This window comes from Monodelphis domestica, chromosome 2, assembly GCF_027887165.1.
Source record: "Monodelphis domestica isolate mMonDom1 chromosome 2, mMonDom1.pri, whole genome shotgun sequence".
In the NCBI taxonomy this organism is placed as follows: Eukaryota; Metazoa; Chordata; class Mammalia; order Didelphimorphia; family Didelphidae; genus Monodelphis; species Monodelphis domestica.
The window spans coordinates 181,516,597-181,539,170 of NC_077228.1; the positions used below are offsets into that span (position 1 = coordinate 181,516,597).

Genomic DNA, 22,574 nt, shown 5'->3' on the forward strand with positions numbered 1-22,574 from the left:
GCATGTGACCCTGTGCCGTCCCTGGCATTGTGCCTTTTTTTCTGCCAGACTGGCTAACATGATGGAAAAGGAAAATCACAAATGTTAGAGGGGATGTGGAAAAATAGGGACACTAACACAGCATTTTTTAAAAACCCTTACTTTCCGTCTTGGAGTCAATACTGTGCCTTGGCTCCAAGGCAGAAGAGTGGTAAGGGCTAGGCAATGGGGGTCAAGTGACTTGCCCAGGGTCACACAGCTGGGAAGTGTTTGAGGCTAGATTTGAACCCAGAGCCTCCCATCTCTAGGCCTGGCTCTCCATCCACTGAGCTACCCAGTTGCCCCTGAAACTAACACACTATTGATGGAATTGTGCACTGGTTCAACCGTTCTGGAGAACAATTTAGGACTATGCCCAAAGGACTCTAAAACTGTGTATACTCTTTTAACCAGCAATATCCCTACTATGTATATGTATATCTATATAATATCTAGCTTGACCTAGGGGAAATGCAAGAGTCTATCACTGTCCTTCTGCCACTTAAGACTGGGCCTCATGAGTAAGCTCCCCCCAATAAAATCTAATTACTTCCATGCCGGAGTGTGCTGCTCTTCTTTCTTCATTATCCCAGGATTCTCTCAGAGCCTCTGCCATTCCACAATTGGCATCATCAGGCAGAATGGGTCTGCCACCTTACAGAGAGAAAGTGAGACACACAGAAAAACAGAGCATAGAGATACACAGAGAGGGAGGGAAGGAATCAGAGAGAGAAAGAAAGGGAGGGGGAGAGAGAGAGAGAGAGAGAGAGAGAGAGAGAGAGAGAGAGAGAGAGAGAGAGAGAGAGAGAGAGAGAGAGAGAGAGAATGAGAGGGAGAGAGAGAGAATGAGAGGGAGGGAGAGAGAAAAAGAGAGAGAAGAAGAGAGAAAGAACAAGAGGGATGGAGGGAGAGAGAAAGAGAGAGAACTAGAGAAAGAGAGAAAAAGAGAGAGAGAGAGAGAAAGAACAAGAGGGAGGGATAGAGAAAGAAAGAGAACGAGAGAGAGGACTCTCCCTCTCAGTTTCAATTATACATTCCCTGATTCAAAGCACATTGAGAATTTCTGTACTGACCCACAGGTATCTATCTCCAGCTTCTATTCCTACTCTCTGATAAAAGGGACACTGTCCTATATGTAAGGTGGTGCAGTGGATAGAGTATCAGGGAGTCCAGAAGACTCATCTTCATGAGTTCAGATCTGACCTCAGACACATACTAGCTGTGTGACCTGGATAAGTCATTTCACCCTGTTTGCCTCAGTTTCTCCATCTGTAAAATGAGTTGGAAAAGGAAATGGCAAACCATTTGAATATCTCTGCAAAGAAAACTCTAAATGGGGTATGACTGAAAATGGTCAAACATTCTATGTTGGATATACTTATATGTTTCTTTGCCTCTCAGTAGAAATAAGTTCCTTTTTAGTAGAGGTAATTTCATTCTTTTTATTTCTAGTGGCTAACATTATCTGGCACATAGCAAGTGCTTAGTAAATTCCTATTGATTAGCTCTAGTAATGGACACTCAATACCCCAGAATCCTGTATGTTGAGAAAGAAATCTCAGTCTGACTGCAGTAGCTTTCTGCTCCTACTTGCCAACATGGTGACCAGGAATCTCACTCAAGGACAATCAAAAGAAAAGGGAACTACAGACATATAGGCTCATGCACAAGCCCTCTCACTCACTCCTTCTCTTGTGCCTTTTTGCCTCTTATTCCTGCCCATTCAGGGCATTCTTGGTGAGAGGGGAAAAATGTGACAATTACCAGAAAAGTTCTGCCAATTTCCCTCTATCAAAATATTATCAACACAACCCCAAAGCCTAGTGGGAAAATAAGATGAATTCAAATAGGGGCAGCTGGGTGACTCAGGCTCAGGTTCAGCTGAAGACTCCAGCCAGGCTCAGAGATGGGAGGTCCTGGGCTCAAATCTGTCCTCAGACACTTCCTTAGCTGTGTGACCCTGGGCAAGTCACTTAACTCCTATTGTCTAGCTCTTACCACTCCTTTCCCCCTTAGAACTGATACACAGTATTGATTCTAAGACAGAAGGTAAGGGTTTAATAAATAAATAGTTAAATAAATATTCATTCAAATAGATACAAAGGCACAGGGTGGTCCCAGTTACCTGTAAGTGAGTTGTTTTGACCAGATGACCTCTAAGCTTTCTTCTAGTTCTATCTATGAGTCTATGCACAAGTCCTTCACATTCAGCCAATGAGAGTGACTCAGCCCTTCCAGCTGGGACAGAACCCAGGCTCCAGCCAGCAAGTGTCTGTGATGGAAGTCTACTAGCCAAGGTCACACATCTGGGCACAGGCCAAGGAATGCTCCTGCTGGCATGGAGCCTCCTGCTGACCAAATCAGCCTGCCAGGATGGTTGCATCAGGGCGCCAAACCTAAGGCAGACACTGAGACAGCATACATCTGGTCTGGCTGACTTGGATTTCCAGGGTCCAATTCAGTAAGTAATTCCTGCAGCCTCCTATACCTAGTGCATGCCTATATATCTATAATTAATAGTGAACCCAATTCCTGATAACACTTCTGAAGTTAGAATGTCGGGCAAGACTGGGGGCAGAAACAAAGTGTAAGGCTAAGCAGAATGGGTCCATCTCTTTCCCCAAAAGTTTCATCCTTCTTGGTATGGCAGAGGAAACTGAGGCCCAGAAAGATTAAGTGACTTGTCCAATTCACAGTATCTGAGGTGTGATTGGAAGCCAGGTTTTTCTTCTTCCAAGGCATGTCCAAAATCTCTCTCTCTCTCTCTCTCTCTCTCTCTCTCTCTCTCTCTCTCTCTCTCTCTCTCTCTCTCTCTCTCTCTCTCCTCCCACTCCTTCCTGGCTCTGATATGGAGAATGTATAGCAGCAATAACAAAGGTGAAATGACCTTTGCAGGGGTCTGCATTTAGAGAATGGGAAGAGGAAGATAAATCAACAAAGGAGACAGGAAGAGGAGTTAGAGAAGCTAGAGGTAAACTGGAATTATGCATCATCCAAGTCCAGGAAGAGTTTCGCAAAGGGAGATGATCAGAAGTGTCAAATGCTATTAAGAAGTCAAGGAAGCTGAAAACTTAGAAAAGGCCATTTGATTTTGTATGTAGGAGATCAGCAATGACTTTGGAGAGAATACTTTGATTTAGATTGGTAGGGATAGAAGCCAGAGAGTATGAGGATAAAAAAGAGAATGACTGCCAACCGCACACCGGAGAAGTTTGGCAGCAAAGGGAAGGAGAAAAATTAAAAAAGCAGTTCAAGGAGAGAACATCAGGACCAGACAAAGGGTTTTGTTTTGCTCCCCTAGAATCAGAATTGCTGAATCATAATGAACCTGAGAGGCCATCAAGTCCAACCCAGACCTGACCAAAGCCCCCATCTCTAGCATCCCTCAAAAAGCACTGATTCAGGTTCTACTTGAAGACCTTCAATGAGGGGAAAGCCACCCCTCCTGTATCTACCCATTCACTTAGACAGTTCTGATCATTCCTCCCCCATTAAAATGAAATCTGTCTCTCAGCAGCTTCCATCCATATCACAGAGTCATAGAATTTGAGAGTTGGAAAGGACTACAGCAGCCATCTGGTCCATTGACCACTGAAACATCAATTTTTGGACCTTTTGGACGATGGACCATTGGTTCATTGAAAGAAATCCCCACCATAATATATTGGTTAATTGTTCTCCAGCCTCCACTCAATGACTTTCACAAGTAGAAAACCATTATAAGTTGAATTTTGTTTCCCTAGTTCTGCTCTCTGGTGCCAGGCAGAATAAATCTCTAATCTCTCATCCGTTTTGTTTTTCAGTCATTTTTCAGTCATGTCCAACTCTTCATGGCCCCATTTGGGGTTTCCTTGGCAAAGATACTGGAGTGGTTTGTCATTTCCTTCTCCAGCTCATTTTAGAGATGAAGAAACTGAGGCAATCTGGGTTATATGACTTTCCCAGGATCACACAACTACTAAATGTCTGAGGTCAGATTTGAATTCAGGAAAAGGTATCTTCCTGACTCAAGACCTATCCACTTCACACCTAACTGCCCCAGCCTCTCTTCTGTATGACAAATATGAGAAAATAGTTATCATATTCCCTCAAGTCTTCTCTTCTCTGGCTTAAATACTTCCAACTGCTCTTCATAGGACATAGCCTCCATTCCCTTTATCATACTAGTCCCTCTTCTGGATACTCTCCAACTTTTCTATATCATTCCCAAAATGTGGCACTGTAACTTGAATACAATTCAGTATAGCAAAGAATTGTGCCTATTTGAAGGGGGGGAAACCAGTTAAAAAGAAGAAATTAAAAGGACAGCATAGAAGTTGTGTGTTTGAAGTCCTAGAGGGCATAGGAAAGAATGGAACTGAGGCCACAGAATTGGCAATCTTTGAACTGTCCAATCTAAGCAGCCTTTGGGGGAGGGCAGCAAAAGGTGATCTGTTTTCTCCTCAAGGACCCTGAGAGATGGAGGAGGAGAAGTGAATTTGTTGCCACTTCCTGAGGACTATAATGCCTGACACCTTCCAATAGAAATAAACTCCTTGAAGACGAAGACTCTTCATTTTTTTCTTTGTATCTCCAGAGCTCAGTATGGTACCTAGCACAGAGTAGGAACTTAATGCATGGTTGTTGCCCTGATCTAACATCTGAGAACATTTCCAGCTTCAGACTGTGGAAGAAAACTGAGCACTCAATTGGGGAATGTGGAAATTATTTAGAATCTCTTAGATCTTCATGGGACCCTGGACAATGTCCACCTGTGGATGATGACCGTGGCTGAATCTTTCATGGATGCTTTCAGAGATGAGCTTCTCCTACTCAGTTTCCCGGAGAGGTAATTTCTAGATGTCTCTCAGGGAGAAAGACAATAGCCTCATATTCCAGGATCATAAAAGAAAAGAAGTCAACAGCTCCATCTGGTGTCAGATGGCCCTACAAACATCTGCTCTGAGTTCCAAAAATGAGAAGGCTGGAAATAGAATTCAAGGATAGTGAGGGCTCTGATTGTCTGAAATGGAGTATTAATTGCCTGATAGGTTTGTCTCAGTTATTGGCCATGGTTAGGAACAACGCTAGGATTTTATGAGATGTCATTCTGTTAAATCTTTTTTTAAATTACTTTCTGTTTTAGAATCAGTTCTAAGGTAGCAATGAGTTAAGGGCTAAGCAATTAGAGTTAAGTGACTTGCCCAAGCAAGTATTTGAGGCTAGAGTTGAACTCAGGTCTTCCTAACTCCTGACCTGGCTCTCTGTCCACTGAGCTACCAGCTGCCACTAATAAACATTTATGAAGTGCTTACTATGTGCCAGGCAGAAGTCACGGTATATCTAGGTGGCATAGTAGATAGAGCAGTGAACTTAGGATCAGAAGACCTGAGTTTGAATCCTGACTGGGATACTTGTGAGCTGTATGACTCCATCTCCTGAATTTGGCTTTTTTTTTCATTGGCTGTGCCCTATGTCTGTAATTCTCTCTCCTCACTCTGCCTCTTGGCTTCTTTGGATTCTTTCAAGTCCCAAACACAACACTGTATTCTAAGTTTTTCTAAAACCTTCTCCATTCTAGTGCCTTCTCTTGTTGGTTATCTCCAACAGGATCCTGTATATTGTTTGTTCAAACTTAGTTGTTTATGTATCTTCTCCCCCGTTGAACCATGAACTCCTTGAAAGCAGGGACCTTCTTTTACCTTTCTTTGTATCTCTGGAACTTAGCACAGTGCCTGGTGCTTAATAAATACTTATAGATTGCCTGACTTTACGTCTCTCAGTCTCAATTTCCTCATCTGCAAAATAGGAATAATAGCATCTACTTTACAAGGTTGTTATGGGCATCAAACGTGATAAAAATCTGTAAAGGTCTTTGTCTATTAGCATTATCTAACAACTCCTTACTCTCTGTTGCTGGTTCACTATCCATGTCATGTCCCCTAACTGTGAATGTCTCTTGGGGTTCTATATCCTTAACCCTCTTCTTTTCCCTTTCTATGCTCTCTTACTTGCTAACCTCATTAGCTCCCATGGGTTCAATTATCACCTCTACTTGAATGACTCCCAGATCTATTTATGTAGCCCTACTTTCTATCCTGAACCCATCTTGCATCACTAATTTCTTACTGGGTATTTTGAATTGGATGTTTCATATGGAACTCAAGCTCAACTTCTGTGCCCAAAGCAGAACTCATTGTCTTTTTTCTCTAAAACCATTCTTCTTCCAAATTTCCCTTTGATTGTGGAAGGAAGTCATCCTTGACTCATTCTACACCTCCAATCAGTTGTCTAATCTTGTTGGTTCTACCACCACCTCTCCTGCATTCATCTTCTTCTCTATACTCACCCTAATTCAGATTCTTATCCTCTCTCTCTCTCTCTCTCTCTCTCTAAATTACTACAATAGCTCCCTACGTTGGCTTCCAAGCTTCAAAACTCTACCACACTCCAATCCTTTCTTCAGGTGGCTACTAATGTGATTTTCCCAAAGTGCAAATGTTACCATGTCTTTCTCAATAAAATTTAGTTGCCTCCTATTCATTCCAAGATAAAATATAAACTCCTCCATTTGATATTTAAAACTCTTCATAACCTGAATTCCTACCTTTCCAGTCTTTACAGATTATTCTTAGGGACATATTCTATAGTCTATCCATACTATCTAGCACATTATATTACATAGTAGGTGCTTAATAAATATTTATTCATTGACTGATTGACTTTACTCCTCTTTTCACCTGTGAAGTGGTGATAATAATAGCATCTCATTCACAAAGTTGTTGTCAGGATCAAAATACTTTTCCATACCTATAAGACATCATCTCCCATCTCTATTGCCATCTCTAATGCCTGGAATTCTCTACCTCTCACCTCTGTCTTTTGGAGACACTAGTTTTCTCCAGGACCAGATCAAGAACAACCTACTCCAGGTCTTTTCTGGTCCCCTCTGCTGCTCATTTTCTTTCTCACCCAAGTTTGTTTTGTGTCTTCTTTCCATTTAGCTTGTATATAACTAAATGTATTGTCTCATCTGATGGAATGTAAGCTCTTTGAGAGCAGGGATTATTTTAATTTTTGTATGTCTAGCACAAAATGTGGCACATGGTAGACACTTAATAAAAGCTTATTGATCGATTGATATATTTTCTTGGTTCACAAATATAATGAACATCTGTACCTACTGTATTCAGAGTCCTGTTGGGGGGCTGATAGAATAGCTTAGCAGAATAGCTGCTAAGAAGACAAAATAATTTAAAAGATAGAAATTCTACTGTTGAGAGTCCCCTGGTCTGGTTGTGAAGATAAATCTATGAAGGATTATCCCTTCCTTTATGACTGTTGGTAAGAATTATATGTGCCCATGGCATTTGAATGAGAATGTATCATAGTCCAATGGAGAGAGTACCAAATCTGGAGTCAGGGAGTCTGTGTCCAAACATTGTGACTGTCACTCAACATGTCATTGCTCTGATAAAATCAGCATCACCCTCATAATGCTGAATACTAAGGTAGTGTTACTGAGGCTTTAGTACATCAGATCCTTCATTCATCATACCCAAATCCCTCATATCTCCTCCTGCCCACAGGTTCTAGTGGAAGAATACTGGAGTCTTTTTTTTCCTACCCCAGCTGAGCCCAGTGAACTGCTTCCTTCTCTGCTTCCCCAATCATCATCATCAACATGGCTAGCATTTAAATAGTGCTTTAGGGTTTGCAAAACACTTTGCAAAAATTATCTCATTCAATCCTCACAACAACCATCCATTTTATAGATGAGAAAACTAAGTAATATAGTGGTTAAATTATTTGCCCAAGGACACAAAGCTAATTAGTATTTGAAACTGAATTTCAACTCAGATCTCCGAGACCCAGCACTATGTTTATTTTGCCACCTAAATTTCTAAGTGGTAATGTCAAAGAAATGGCATCTCCAAGGTCCCCAAGGATACCTTCAAGATCAACAGCTACTTTAGGTTCTGGGTCTGCTTCTAGACCAGCCAACTGTACTTAGAACCAAAAAGAACTTGTACAGAGCTACCTTCTCCTACCACCTCCCTCCAAACTACCCCCCTTTGCACCCATATCCCCATGTACTCCAAGGAAATGTTTTGTTTTGTTTTGTGCTTTGTTTGTCCTAATATTTATCCAATGCAAGCCTACCTCCCCTGTAGTCCTCAAAGAGTCCTTTCTCCACTCACTTCTATAATTCCCAACCCTGAAGTAGATACTAGGGCTATCACAGGAGGCAAAAAAGTCAAAGTAGGAAAAGAATGACTCAAAAAGAAGAATGGACCAAACAGAAAAGGAGGATCAAAAGGTCATGGAAGAGATTCAGTCTTTAAAAATTAGAATTGAACAATTAGAAGGTAATGACTTCTAGAAACAATAAAACAAAATCAAAAGAATAAAAAAATGGAAAAAATATTAAATACCTCATTGAAAAAAAAACAACTGACCTGGAAAATAGATCCAGGAGAGATAATTTAAGAATTATTGAACTACATGAAAGTCATGACCAAAAAAAGAAAAAAGCCTAGACATCATACCATAGAAAATTATACAAGAAAACTGCCTGATATTCTTGAACAAGAGAGTAAAATAGAGATTGAAAAAATCCACAGGTCACCTCCTGCATTAAGTCCCCAAATGACAACTCCCATGAACAATATAGCCAAGTTCAAGAGCTCCCAGGCCAAGGAGAAAACTCTAGAAGCAGCTAGAAACAATTCAGATATCATGGAGCCCCAGTCAGGATCCTACAGGATCTGGCAGCCTCCATATCAAAGGACCATAAGGTTTGGAATATGATATTCTCTGAAGGGAAGAGAACTGGATTTACAACCAAAAATCTACCCAGCAAAACTGGCTATATTCTTTCAGGGGAATGTATAGTCATTTAATAAAATAGAAGACATCCAAGTATTACTGAAGAAAAGACCAGACAAACAGAAAATTTGAGGCCCCAGTACAAAATTCAAGAGAAGCATGAAAAGGTAAATTAGAAAGAGAAAAATTTAAGGGCTTCAATAAGGTCAAATGGCTTATATTCCTATATGGAAAGATGATATTTGTAACTCTTAAAAATTGTTATCATTATCATAACAGTTAGAAGAAGTATACCTAGAGGGTGTGGTAGTAAGCTGTTTAGGCTATGTCAAAAAGAAATATCTGAGGCCAGCTTTGAATCCAGGAATTCCCTTCTATAGGCCTGACTCTCTATCCACTGAGTCACCTAGCCCTGTAAATTTATAAACTTTTAAAGCTCATTGTAACTATTTCCCCTAATTTATCTAATGAAGATGTGATAACAACCTTTTGTTGTTATTACCATTAGAATAGAAGAAGTTTTTATTCTTTACCAAGGTAAGGAGAGCTGGAGAAGTAAGATAATCTAACTCTGAGAGAGTATATGTTATGTTATGATCCTTGGTTCATTGTCTTGTCTTGGGGATAATGTTACCTATGGGTCATGTATAGAATCTCTCCTAAAAGAGAGAGTAGCAAAAGGCATTTGGTGGACAATATGATACTTTATTGACTGTCTTCCATCCCCGTAATTCTTTCTTTCCTTTTCTCAACCTCTTGGCTTCCTTTAAATTCCAAATAAAAATCTCACCTTCTACAGGAAGCTTTCCTGAATTCTCTCATTTCTAATGCCTTCCTTCTATTGATTATTTCCAATTTATTCCATAGTTTGTTTGTACATAGTTATTTGCATGTTATCTCCCCCATTAGATTGAGAGATCCTTGTGGTCAGGGACTGTCTTTTGCCTTTTTTGGCATCCCCAGTGTTTAGCAAATAGCTCATATTAGGTGCTTAATAAATGTTTATGGACTAACTGTGAGTGGATTGTGAAGTTTGATTATTCCTACTTTTACCTTCTGAAGAGCTAATGTAATGGTTATTCCTTCTTTTGCCTGCTTGATTCTTTTGAGTTAATGACATCATGATGACTGACTTCATGTAAATCAGAAGCACACTAGTGGGGACTGAAGATGCTTGGTAGTGAGTAGTGGGAGCATATACTTCCTCACACCCAGATTACCACAAGAATTCTGAGAATTTTGAGTTGTAGTAGCATGGTTTCAGACCTTTTCAGGAAATCCCAGACCTGCCAGAGTGAATGCAGGTTGGACAAATGAGCCAGTTCAAAGAGTGAACCCTAGGTTAGACTTGTAAGTTTGAATAATGACTGCTGAGGTTCATCTCGGTTCTTGAATTCTATGTTATTCAACTGAATATACATGGTCAGGGTACTGTGACCCTACAGGCAATTCTCAAATCACTACTCCTTGCCCATCTGTTCCTCTGTTCATTCTTGGCAGCTGGGCTGGCATTGAGACCCAGACAGTTTCATGTTATCCATTTTTGTAAATTGTTGCCTTTCTTTGGCTCTTAGGCAGATGCCAAGCATAGCCATTTGGCTTGGGGAAATTTGCATAAAGGAGATAGACCAACCAGGATTTTCAAGGATGGGGTTGCCTATTCCTCCTTCCAATGACAGTCTGGATATCTGCCAATGCTTTCCATCCACAAAGTAATCTTGAAAAGTGTGGTTTGGGGCTATTAATGAATTAATGAGATTGACTGAAGAAAGCAAATCTGACTCATTTGATTCCTTTTGGCCTAATTTGTTGGGAAAGAGAAGAGGCCAGTTAAAAGGGAAATTAAAGGGAATGGGATATATTGGATGATGTTTGTAACTTGACATTGTAAGATTATAACCTTTTAAAGCTCATTGGTATTTCCCTTCATTTGTCTAATGAAGGTATTACCATTGGATTAGAAAAAAAATTTATTCCTCATCAAGACAAGGAAAGCTGGAGAAATCTAGGTTTCCTAGGGGACTTAAGGAGGGACTGGTGGCATTTATTAAGAAAAGAGTCTTATGCCCAGTAGTATTATGGGTTTATTTTCATAAAGGAAACCTGAAGACTTGTATTTAGCCATGAGTGCCGATCCTCTTTTCTCAGTGTTTTCTTGCAGAAGTGGAAGTGAGTTATAGAGTGAATAGCATTGGGAATAAAGCCCTTAATTTTTTGATGTAGTATTTGGTGGTGCCTAAGTGGGCATTCTTTCCCTATGCAGGAACCCATACATATGCCTTTTAAGTACATTTACCCAAATATAATAAAGGTATATTTTTGACTCCTATATTTTGGAGACATCAATAGAACTAGAAGACTACTGAATTTGGGGTTTGATTTTAAAGCAACCTTGGAGCTTTCTAACATCAGGTTGTCAAGGTCTTTGAGACATAAGTAGCATTGTTGGAAATCACAATGAGATTGAGAAAGGCTAAGATCTTGTATTACTTAGTCAAGACTCATCTTGGAAAACCACTGCTAGTGTGCCATAGGGGATGGAGGTACTGTGCCCACTCCCTATTCTGTAGCTAGGCATGCAGTTAAACCAGGTTCCATTAGAAGAGTGCATCTCCAATGAAGGTTTCTATTCCTTTTCCCCTCATTCTTTGGCTCATTAAGTCTTCAACTCTGAGAACAATTTTACTTAGGTCACATCTATAAGGCTTTCCCAAAAGGGACCAGAAAAATATATTCAATGGACAATATGAACATAGAACATAATTATGCCTATACACAAAAGTAATGCTAAACAGAGGACATTCATAAGTGCAAATTTGGCAAAAACAAACTTAAAAGAGGATTCAACTATTGCTGCAACATTTTGAGAGACGTACTCTAGCTTCATCAGAACATAAACCAGTATGCAGGACTGTTAATTGGCAATTTTTCATTTTTCCTCAGTTCTACACTATCCCAATTATCCTAGTATCTGTCTGCTAGTAAAGAAGCAAGGCTCTGGTTAATCCTTCTCTTGGTGGCTAGATTTTCCATTTGCATTAAGCAGTTATCAAATATATGTTCAAACCATTTGGATTTAGCTATAAAACACTACAGCAAAACCCAAGGTACCAAAATAATAGAATAAAGAAATTATTTTCATTTTTATTGGACCATCTTTTCTAACCAACACTGAGATCTTACATATTCCTTTGGGTACATAAAGAATTGTTTAAAATTATTGCACCCCTAAGACTAGTTCATTACTAGTCTTAAAACTCCCAAGATGATGTCTGGGTTTCTAAGAAACTAGAAAGGAGTCCACACAGTACTTACGATTTCTGAGAGAAACTGAAGGGACTATGGGTCAGTTAGAATTTCTGAAACACAGAATTTAGAGCAAGAAGGAGCCTCAGTAGCTCCCTAGTCTAACCCATTCCTCTAAAGCATCCTCACTGTTACTTGTATAACAAGTAGTTATTCAAGCTCTATTTAAAGACAATTAGTAAAATGAGGGGATGCCCTTCGATTGGAGAATGGCTGAACAAATTGTGGTATCTGTTGGTGCTGGAGTACTATTGTGCTAAAAGGAATAATGAACTGGAGGAATTCCATGTGAACTGGAATGACCTCCAGGAATTGATACAGAGTGAAGGGAGCAGAACCAGGAAAACCTTATACACAGAGATGGATACACTGTGGCACAATCAAATGTAGAGGACTCTAATAGCAGCAATGCAATGATCCAGGACAATTCTGAGGGACTTATGAGAAAGAACTCTATCCACATTCAGAGGAAGAAGTGGGGGAGTAGAAATACATTAGAAAAGCAACCACTTGATCACATGGTTCAATGGGGATATGATTGGGGAGGTAGACTTTAAACGATCACCCTAGGGCAAATATCAATAATATGGAAATAGGTCTAGATCAATGACACATGTAAAACCCAGTGGAATTGCTTGTTGGTTATGGGAGGAGGATGGGAGGAAGGGAGGGAAAGAACATGAATCATGTAACCATGGAAATGTTTTCTTAATTAATTTCTTAATTAAATAAAAATTTAAAAAATAAAGACAATTAGAGGAAATCCACACATTTCCAAGGCAACTCATTCTACTTTGGGACAGGTGTTATTATTAGAAAGCTTTTCAAGATTAAACTGACCTCTTTGCATTTTCCACCCTCTGCTCCCAATTCTGCCCTCAAGGACAAAAATGGAACAAGACTGATTCTTCTTCCATAAAACAGCCTTCCCATTATTTGAACACCGTAGTGAGAATGCTATGACTAAGAGTATAAAGAGTTTAGTGAATTGTTCCCATAATTCCAAATTGTTTCCCACAGTTCTTGGACAGCTTCACAGCTCCATCAACAATGTATCAGTGAGCCTATCTCTCAGCTTCCCTTCCAATATTGACTATTTTCATCTTTATTATCTTTGTCAAATTGTTGAATATGAAGTGTAACCTCTGAGATATTTTAACTTGCATTTCTCTTATAATTATGGATTTGGATTATTTTTCACATTGTTATTGATGACTTTCCTTCTTTTTAAAACAATTTATTCATATCTTTTGACAGGCAAAATGATTCCTTGGTATATGTTTATTCATAGATTTGGCCATTTTATGTGAGAGTCATATCTCATGTGACTCCTCATCCCACCATGCTTAGCATGGCAGCTCTGAAGGGGCAGAAAATAAGTGCTTCTATGTGCTCCATAAGTTGTAAACAATAAAGAGAGGTGCATCAGGAAGTATGAAACTATCCTAGGAAAAGGATGGATGTTATAATTCTTTCCCACATCTTCCAAAGACTGAGAAAGATGACATAAATTTACATTAAAGCAAGACTTTTCTTTAGTTACTACAAAGAACTTACTAATATGTAATTTTTGGTCAAATGTGATGGGAATAAAATTTTATAGAGATAACTAGAAAGTTCTGCAAATAGGTTTACAATTTTAGCTGCCCATATACCAGATAGGGAAGATTCTTTGAGGATTCATCAAACTACTTCAGCAGGCAGTTTGACATGCCTGCCAAAAAAAAAAACTAAAATTCTTGGGTCACATTAAAATACACATAATGTGAATACCTAATTATGCAATAATATAGTTAATAGTAATAATATGTATGAGTGTATGAAGGACATGGTTGTTACATTGTACTTAGTTTTGCTCTGACTAGTTCTGGAGTATTATGTTTAAATCTAGATGACACATTTTAGGGAAGAATCTTAATTTAAAATTTTAATTTTTAAATTTTTTATTTAATTTAATTTAAATTTAAATTTAAAAATTAAATAAATAAAAATTAAAATAATTTAAATTTTAAAAATTAAAAAAAAACCCTTACTTCCCTCTTAGAATCAATTCTGTGTATTGGTTCCAAGGCAGAAGAGCAGTAAGGGCTAGGCAATGGGGGTTAAGTGACTTGCCAAAATCACACAAGTAGGAAGTGTCTGAATCCAGATTTGAACCTAGGACTTCCCGTCTCTAAGCTTGACTCTCAATCCACTGAGTCACCCAGCTGCCCCCCAAGAATCTTGATCTTAGGTATGGTGGAAATTTTGATGAGGAGATTAGTAATGATGGCATAAAAAATTGGTTGAATTTGAAATGTTTAGCCTTGAAAGGCTGTCATGCAGAAGGGGCTTAGACTCATCCCACCTGGCTACAAAGTGCAGAACTAGAACAAACTGGGAGAATTTATAGAAAGATCATTTTGTTCAGTGTAGGAGAGGACTCCCCAGTGGTTAAACTGCCCAAGAAAGGAAATGGGTTGCCACAGGGAGTGGTGAGTTTTCCTCTACTAGAGCTCTTCAAGTCAAGCCTGGATGGAGCTGTTGTAGAGGGCAAAGAGGTGTTTGACTCAGTGACCACTGAGGTATCTTCCAGGAGTGCAGTATAGTAGAAAGAATCCTGTATTGGGAGTCAGAGGATCTAGTTTTCAATCCATTTTCAGTTACTAACTAGCTACGTGGCTACATGTCATTCATTTTATGTGTATGGATCCCAGCTTCTTCATCTATAAAACAAGACGATAGGACTGGATAAACTTTAAACTCCCTTCCTTTAAACTTCCCTAAACCTTAGGGCATTTCCACTCTAAATCCTGGACCCAAATTTCACATTTCATTTATGCTGATAGTAAACTATAAATGGCAAATCACTTGCCCAGTCTGAATCTGAGTTTCTTCATCTGAGAAATATAGAATTGCTTGCTTTAAATATTTTCTGTGATCATTCAAATGGGGCCATTGGAATGAGACTAGATAGATAGATAGATAGATAGATAGATAGATAGATAGATAGATAGATAGATAGATGGTAAAAATAAAATGCCAACTGATGCAGTGGATAGAGCACTGGACTTGAAATCAGGAAGAACCAATTTCATGAGTTTAAATCCATCCTTAGACACTTATTAACTGTGTGACCCTGGGCAAATCAATTAACCCTGCTGGCTTCATGTTCCTCATCTGTAAAATGAGCTGGAGAAGGAAATGGCAAAGCATTCCAGGATCTTTGCTAAGAAAATCTCAAAAGGGGTCCCAAAGAGTTGGACACAACTGAAAAAAAATTACTAAAGAACACAACATAAAACAATATTGAGTAGTGGAATAAATACTGGATATGGATTCAGGAGGCCTGGATTCACATCCTGGCTCTAACATTACTTGTCACCATTTCCAAATCTGGAAAATGGGGATAATAATATTTAGACTCAGAGGGTTGTTTATAGGAAATCCTTTTAGTTCATTAAGTATTATAGAAATGTGCCTTTTGTTACAAATATGTGAAAGACTTCATGGCATAATAAATAACAGGCCCGTTTTGGAGTTGGAAAGATATAAGTTCAGATCCTACCCCAATACATAGTGACTGTGTGACCATGGAAAAGTCACTTAATTTCTCAGGAAATTTCAGACTATAAGTTTCAGAGCTGGGACTAATCTGCATTGGCAGAGGGAGTTTCCTTGCTGAGAGTTCATGATACTAAGTAAATCATAGTTCTGGATCAAAAGAAAGGAATGAATTATTTCTCTATTAATATCTCACCATGGGTCAATTATGGATTTTTGCTGAGAGGTTTGTTCATAGGAAGTCACATCCCAGGAGACAAAGACCCAGATTGGTATAAAGAGACAAAGACAGTCAAAAGGACATAGCAATAGAAAGTGAGGCAGAAATAGACTGAAAGCTTTAGAGACTAATGGGATTTAGAGATAGAAGGGAACTTTGAAGTCATTTAGGCAAACTCCTAAATTTTACAGATGAAGGAATGGAGACCTAGAGAGATGAAATGATTCACCCGAAATGAGAAGTAGAAGAAGCAGAGTTTGGAGTCATCACTATTTCCACTTTCCCCTTATGCTTTCTTTCATTTAAAACTATCTCCTCTCAGAAGTCAAGAGACCTATGGTTTTTCTTTATTGAACTACTGGAGTTTGATTTCTCTTGATATGTGAGGCAGGGAAGGTTGAAGGAAAGTCTTCTCCATGCTAGGAGGACTCACCTGTTTGGAAGAAAGCGGTGGAATCAAGTTCAGGATTACATCATATCAAGGCCCACATCCACTACCACATTAGTAGCATGTGTTCCACTTTGCAAACACTTTTTATTTTACAACATATTTTATTTAAAAAGTATTTGAAAATTACCAGGTCATCTGGTATAAAGAACAATGGAGTGAATAAGGTCAATTAAACAAGAGACCTAGGTTCTAGCTCCACGTAAGTCAATAACCAGCCACATGACCTAAAGTCTTAGACCAAACAAATAAAATTGGTGTTTCTCATGCTATTCTCCCACCATAATCTTGCCCTGACTTATGTACCTAGAGCTTTCCCCCTCAAATTCTCTACTAGAGTCAGTTATCTACATTCAATCTCCAAAACACACCCTGCATACTCTAACTCACCTTGAATCCAGAATGCCCTAAATTCTCTACTCAGCTGATCTGAATCTTTCAAGACCAAGCTCAAATCCCACTTCTTATGTGACTTCCTAGACTACACCACTCCATAGATTTCTCCCTCTCCTGAACTCTCATAGCACATAAGAGCTGTACCTTTCCTCTGGCACTTATCCTGATGATGACTCCATGATGCATTGCCAACAAGAAATGAAATGGATTTTCAAAATATAGAAGCAAAGTGAAAGAAAGAAAATGGGCAGATTATACTCATGGGGATGGTCCTGCCACTATGCTCCATGCTCAATGATTGATGAAATACACACACACACACACACACACACACACACACACACACACACACACACCACACACCATGTGCCTCAATAGCCTTGTGCTTGTGCAATCCATGCTTTTCCCATAGCACATCAGGGCTCTTATCCTTCTCTCAGAAAAACCACTGTATAGATAAATGGAAGAAAGACTAGTGTGCTCCCAATATCTTCAGAAAACAATTGCCTTTGTTATGAAATAGGTCCGGAGGCTCAGGATAGCCTGACCATCTTAGAGAAATGGGGAAGAGAGTATATCTGGACTCAATTATTTTCCTAATACAAAAAAGAAAATAGAAACCAAGAGAAATATTTAAATATGAAAACAAACATGTATATGAGGAAGTCACAAGGCCCAGAGATAAAAAAATAGGTTTTTGTAGGTCATATATATGTATATGAAGATACATACATGTATATTTGTGTATATGTGTGTATGTATATTATATTATAATTCATCATGGCTATTCTCCCATAAATAGGAACATTTCCATAGGACATGGAAAAGGAGGATATGGATCATGCTTTGAATACATTTGATTGATACATTCATTGATTGATACATTGAAGTAGTAAGGTGGTATAATATAATGCTAGAGCTGGAGCCAGGAAAACTTGAGTTTAAACCCTGTCTCAAACTCTTACTAGCTGGGTGACCCTGGACAAGTCATTTATCTCTATTGGTCTTAATTTCCTCATATGTAAAACTAGAGGATTAGTATCAATGGCATATAAGATCCTTTCCAATTCTACATCAGTGATCTTATGTAACTTGTGAAATTGGTAAGAGATGGTCTTGATTTCTGAAGCTAATGGTCAAGGAGTTGCATAAATCTATAGTAACCAAATTATGTAGCAAGAAATACAGGAGAGTGTAGACCTGGGTTTTAATAGCCGCTATAACCATGAGGGGATTGCTTACAATAATTGCTATCTGGCTGTGGATATAGGAATACTCCTCTCCTTGCTCAGGTATAGGTTTCAACTGCAAAGCCCCCTAGCATCTCCCTGCAGCCCCATGACCTATAGTGAATACATGTGGAGAATATAGCCTACAATTTTAAGGATGGGAAGACTGAAGCTAGAAGAGAAATGACTTACCCAGGATTTAGTCTACATGAAGTTCACTCCCTTCTACAAACCAGTAGACGTATCCCTAATCTTTTCATGGCAGACTGCATCTCCTGATTCCTCAGCGTATAAATCATAGGGTTGAGCATGGGAGTGATGACTGTGTAGCTGATGGAAACAGCTTTGTCCAAGGGGAAGGAGGTGAATGGCCGAGCATAGATGTAGATGCAGGGCACAAAAATCAGAGACACAACAATGATGTGGGTGGTACATGTGGAAGAGGCTTTGCGCCTCCCTTCTCCTGAGTGAGATCTCAGCATCACCAAGATGACTGTGTAGGAAGCCAAAAGGAGAAGGAACCAGATAAGAACCAGCATCCCACTGTTGGTAATCATGAGGAGTTCCAGGAGAGAGGTGTCTGTACAGGCAAGTCTTAGGACTTGGGGGACATCACAATAAAAGTTATCCAGGACGTTGGGGCCACAGAAAGGCAAGGGGAGCAGAAGAGCAAGCTGGACAATGGAGTGGACAAAGCCTCCTGCCCAGGCAGCCACCACCAGCCCCAAACACATCTGAGAGTTCATGATGGTGACATAATGGAGGGGCCGGGAGATAGCAACATAGCGATCAAATGCCATTACTGAGAGGAAGAAGACTGTACCACCACCCAAGAGATGGAAAAAGAATATCTGTGTCATGCAGCCCTGGTAGGAGATGGTCTTGGTCTCAGACAGGAAGTCCATCAGCATCTTGGGGGCAGTGACTGAGGAGTAGCAAAGATCTATAACAGCCAAATTACGGAGAAGGAAATACATGGGAGTATGGAGCCGAGTGTCAGAGGTCACTGTAACTATAATGAGGAGGTTTCCCATAACGGTTGTTATATAGACAATCAGGAACACAAGGAATAGAAAACCCTGAAGCTCCTGAGCCTGTGAGAGTCCCAAGAGGACAAATTCAGTCACGCTAGTGAGATTCCCTGCTTCCATAGAATCTTTCTAACACACCTAGAGAGAAAACACACCATTAAAAAATATACACCTTGTCCCTACAAATCTTAAGGGTTGGATTTATTGGGTCAGTAAAAACTTTGACCTATCATTCTTTGTGGATGAAGTCCCCATTTTGGAATCTCAAACATTAGGAAAGATGAGAATAAAAAAGGTAAAGAAGAGTTACTTCTTTAGGGTATTTCAAAATTGAAAGTTCTACATACAGTCCTTAAAAGACTATTAGCAATTAGGTCCAAAACCCAGAAATTTCTATTTTTAAAAAAGGGAAAAGTAATGAGGGGATGCACACAAGGATGATCTGAGTCCAGTGTCATCATTTCAACTGAAATAATATTGATTAAGCCTTTGCAGAATGCAAGATATTGTGCTAATCATTAGTGATAGAAAGACAGAAATAAAATAGTCCCTGCCTTCAAGCAGTTTACTTGAGATAATGGATAGGAAATGTACCCAAAGAAGTGTGATAAGGAGTAGAGGCAGCAAAGGACAAATCCAGAAAAATGCTCCATGAATATTTGAGGAGAGAGTTTTAAAGGGATAAGGGAAAACTACTCAGAAGTGGTGATATCTGAGCTGAACCTTAAAGGAAAATAAAGAAGCTTTCAGCTTTGGGGTGGGAAGACAGAAGATAATGCATTTCAGGGATGGGAAGTGAAAAGCATGTGTGAAAATTTTAAGGTAAGAAGCATGAGCTTGAGTTCAAGGAAGAGCTAGTAGGCTGGTTGGCTTGAAATGTAAAGCATGTGTGAAGAGAAGTCATATGAAATTAGGCTAAAAGGGTAGGTGAATGTCAGATTATACCTTAAATGTCAGGTTATGAGGTTTACATTTTACCCTACAGGCAATTGTGGAGCAGCAGAGCAACCATTAAACCTGGGCTTTAGGAAGATAATTTTCACATATGTGTAAAGGATGCATTGAAGGGAAGAGAGACAGGAGGCTAGGAGATCAATTAAGAAGCAACTTTAGTAATCCAGGTGAGCAGTGATGAGGATCCTAGTTAGGGTGGTGGCAGCATGAGCAAAAAGAAATAGATAGATTTGAAAGGAATCATGGGGACAGCTAGGGAACACAATGGATAGAGTGCCAGGCCTGGATTCAGGAGGACCTGGGATCAAAACGGACCTCAGATATTCCCTAGCTGGGTGACCCTAAACAAGTCACTTAACCTTGATTGCCTTGTCCTTGCCACTCTCCTGTCTTACAGAAGAGAAGGGTTTTTTAAAAGAAATTATGAAGTTAGAAGCTGGGGGAAAATCAGGGAAGGCTTTTTAGAGGTCACTTCTTTGAGCTGCTCTTTGAAGGGCCCCCCCTGCTTTGAGTTTAGGTCCCAGAGAGGGAGAGAGGCAGAGCCAGATAAGGCAGTATGAGAGTCACACATGTCTCTGAGATGCTAAGCAAGCCTCCAATGTATCTCTCAGAAAATATACAAAATGAGCACATTCCATGAGACAAATAAAAACATTGTATAGGTGTGCACTGATACCATGAAAAAAGTGAAATGAGAGAAGATAGAATGAGGGGAATCTGAAATGAGGAATAAAATCAGTCTGCAGGGGCCAAAGGAACATTAACAAGAGAAATAACAGAATTAAATGGGAAGTAAAACCAAATCAGGTTAATGAAATAAAAGAGAGGAAGGAGTAGAGGGTAATACAGAAAGAGATAAGAAAAGAGAGAGACAAAAAAATATGGATGAAGAGAGACAGAAAAGAGAAAGAGTCTGTAACAGAGAAAGTGGGAAAGAAAGTAGGGAGAAGATAGAGAAAGTGAGAGAATAAGACTGAGGAAGAGAGAGAAGACTGGCTTGAGTTGGTATGAATTATATGTGAAGTCTATGAATTGGGTGCTCCTTTTAATGAAGGACAGTGTGCCATATGTGATCTGTGTATTTCCATATGCTCTGTCCCATATTCTCCCTCCATTTCATAACTATGGCTCTGTATTTGTTGACTGAAAACCTTGGTTTCCATATGCAACAGAAATTAGACACATTACTATTCAACCTTCTCTACCAGATTCCATCCTCACTCCCAGCAAAGATATTTCATCCCTCATTTCCCTTAACTTTGTCATCTTGCAGTGGAGTATTGCAGCCAGCTCATACTGGCTAAAGAGAGTCAATTGTTAAATTTTCAGTGTAAATATTTATACCTTGTTAATCAAATGTAGCAACTACTATAAAAATGAAAGTTTGATTTGTTTTGATCTCTAAATTTAAGAAAATGATAGGGAAAAGTTAACGATTCATATTAAATTTGAAGGCATATTTTATTGGAGATCCAGTTGTTAAATATTTACTAGTACACCCCTACTTCTATGCATCCTGTAGGTGCTGCCATGAACCCCTAATTATCAACTTGACAAAAAGGATTGTGATTCTGTGGGTCCCTCACTCACCTCCAGTCCAGAATGAAAAATGGGATTTAGGGACTAACATACTCAGAGATATCCTACAGCTTCAACATCTCCCTGATGTTTACTCCAAACTCACATATACATAGACTGGGACATTACATTTGGGAGAATACCCAAGAGAGAATAAGATTGGGTTAAATCCAAAACGAGAATTGAGGATGGTGTTTCTAGGGGCAAAGGAGCAGTGGGATTTATTAAAAAAAAAAAGTCTGGATTATTATATCACACAATTTTTCAATGGCCTTACATAGAATAAAACCACCAGGGGGAAGGTGGGTGGCTCAGTGAATTGAGAGCAAGGCCTAGAGATGGGAGGTCCTAGGTTCAAATCTGACCTCAGACACTTCCTATCTGTATGACCCTGGGCAAGTCACTTAACCCCAATTGCCTACCCCTCATCATTCTTCTGCCTTGCAACCAATATATAGTATTGATTCTAAGATGGAAGGTAAGAAAAAAAGAATAAAGCCACCAAGGACATTACACACTGCTATTTAGAAATGGAAGAATCAGGAAGTGCTATAGTCCCTTCAAATGAGAAGAACCTCCAGGGAGGTTTAGAAAGATCTGTCCTTGGGCTTCAAAATGGTTAAGCTGTCTGGTCAGCACCATGGACAGGCCTTTCACTTGCCTCTTGGACAAACCACATGAAATGAAAGCCTAGTCAAATAACTAGAGTGTGGAGTTTGGGGGAGAGGGGAGGTATTGGTGTGTGCATAGTACCAAATAATTGAGTTGGTTGCTTCTTACACCGACAAGATTGTTTTAGACAGTGATCAAATGGTTTTGCTGCTGCTGCTCTGGCGATTGGCAGACCCAACTTCTTTATCAAGTGAGAAAGAAAAAAACTTTCAAGAGCAAACAAAGAACATTAATAACCTTCCTGAATCCAGGAAAAATTCAGGTAAAGCCAATATTACCTGGAAAAAGAGTTGTCAGCTGCTTTTATAAGATAACTAGAGATCAGATGAAAGGATCATAGAATCCTAGATTTAGAACTGGAAGGGATCTTC

The 22,574-nt window shown here is 39.4% G+C and overlaps 1 protein-coding gene and 1 long non-coding RNA gene across 2 annotated transcripts in view; one reads left to right on the plus strand and one right to left on the minus strand.

Moving 5' to 3' along the window:
• Positions 1–2,424: 2,424 nt before the first annotated feature.
• LOC103096335 (uncharacterized) overlaps positions 2,425–22,574 on the plus strand; it is a 112,189-nt gene continuing 92,039 nt past the window's right edge. The window contains exon 1 of the long non-coding RNA XR_461924.3: positions 2,425–2,479. This is a non-coding gene — a long non-coding RNA (uncharacterized LOC103096335). The remainder of the gene's footprint in view (positions 2,480–22,574) is intronic.
• LOC100012586 (olfactory receptor 4D1-like) lies at positions 18,184–19,119 on the minus strand. The gene has a single exon (XM_007481826.2). It carries the CDS (start codon positions 19,117–19,119, stop codon positions 18,184–18,186), a length of 936 nt encoding a protein of 311 aa, XP_007481888.2.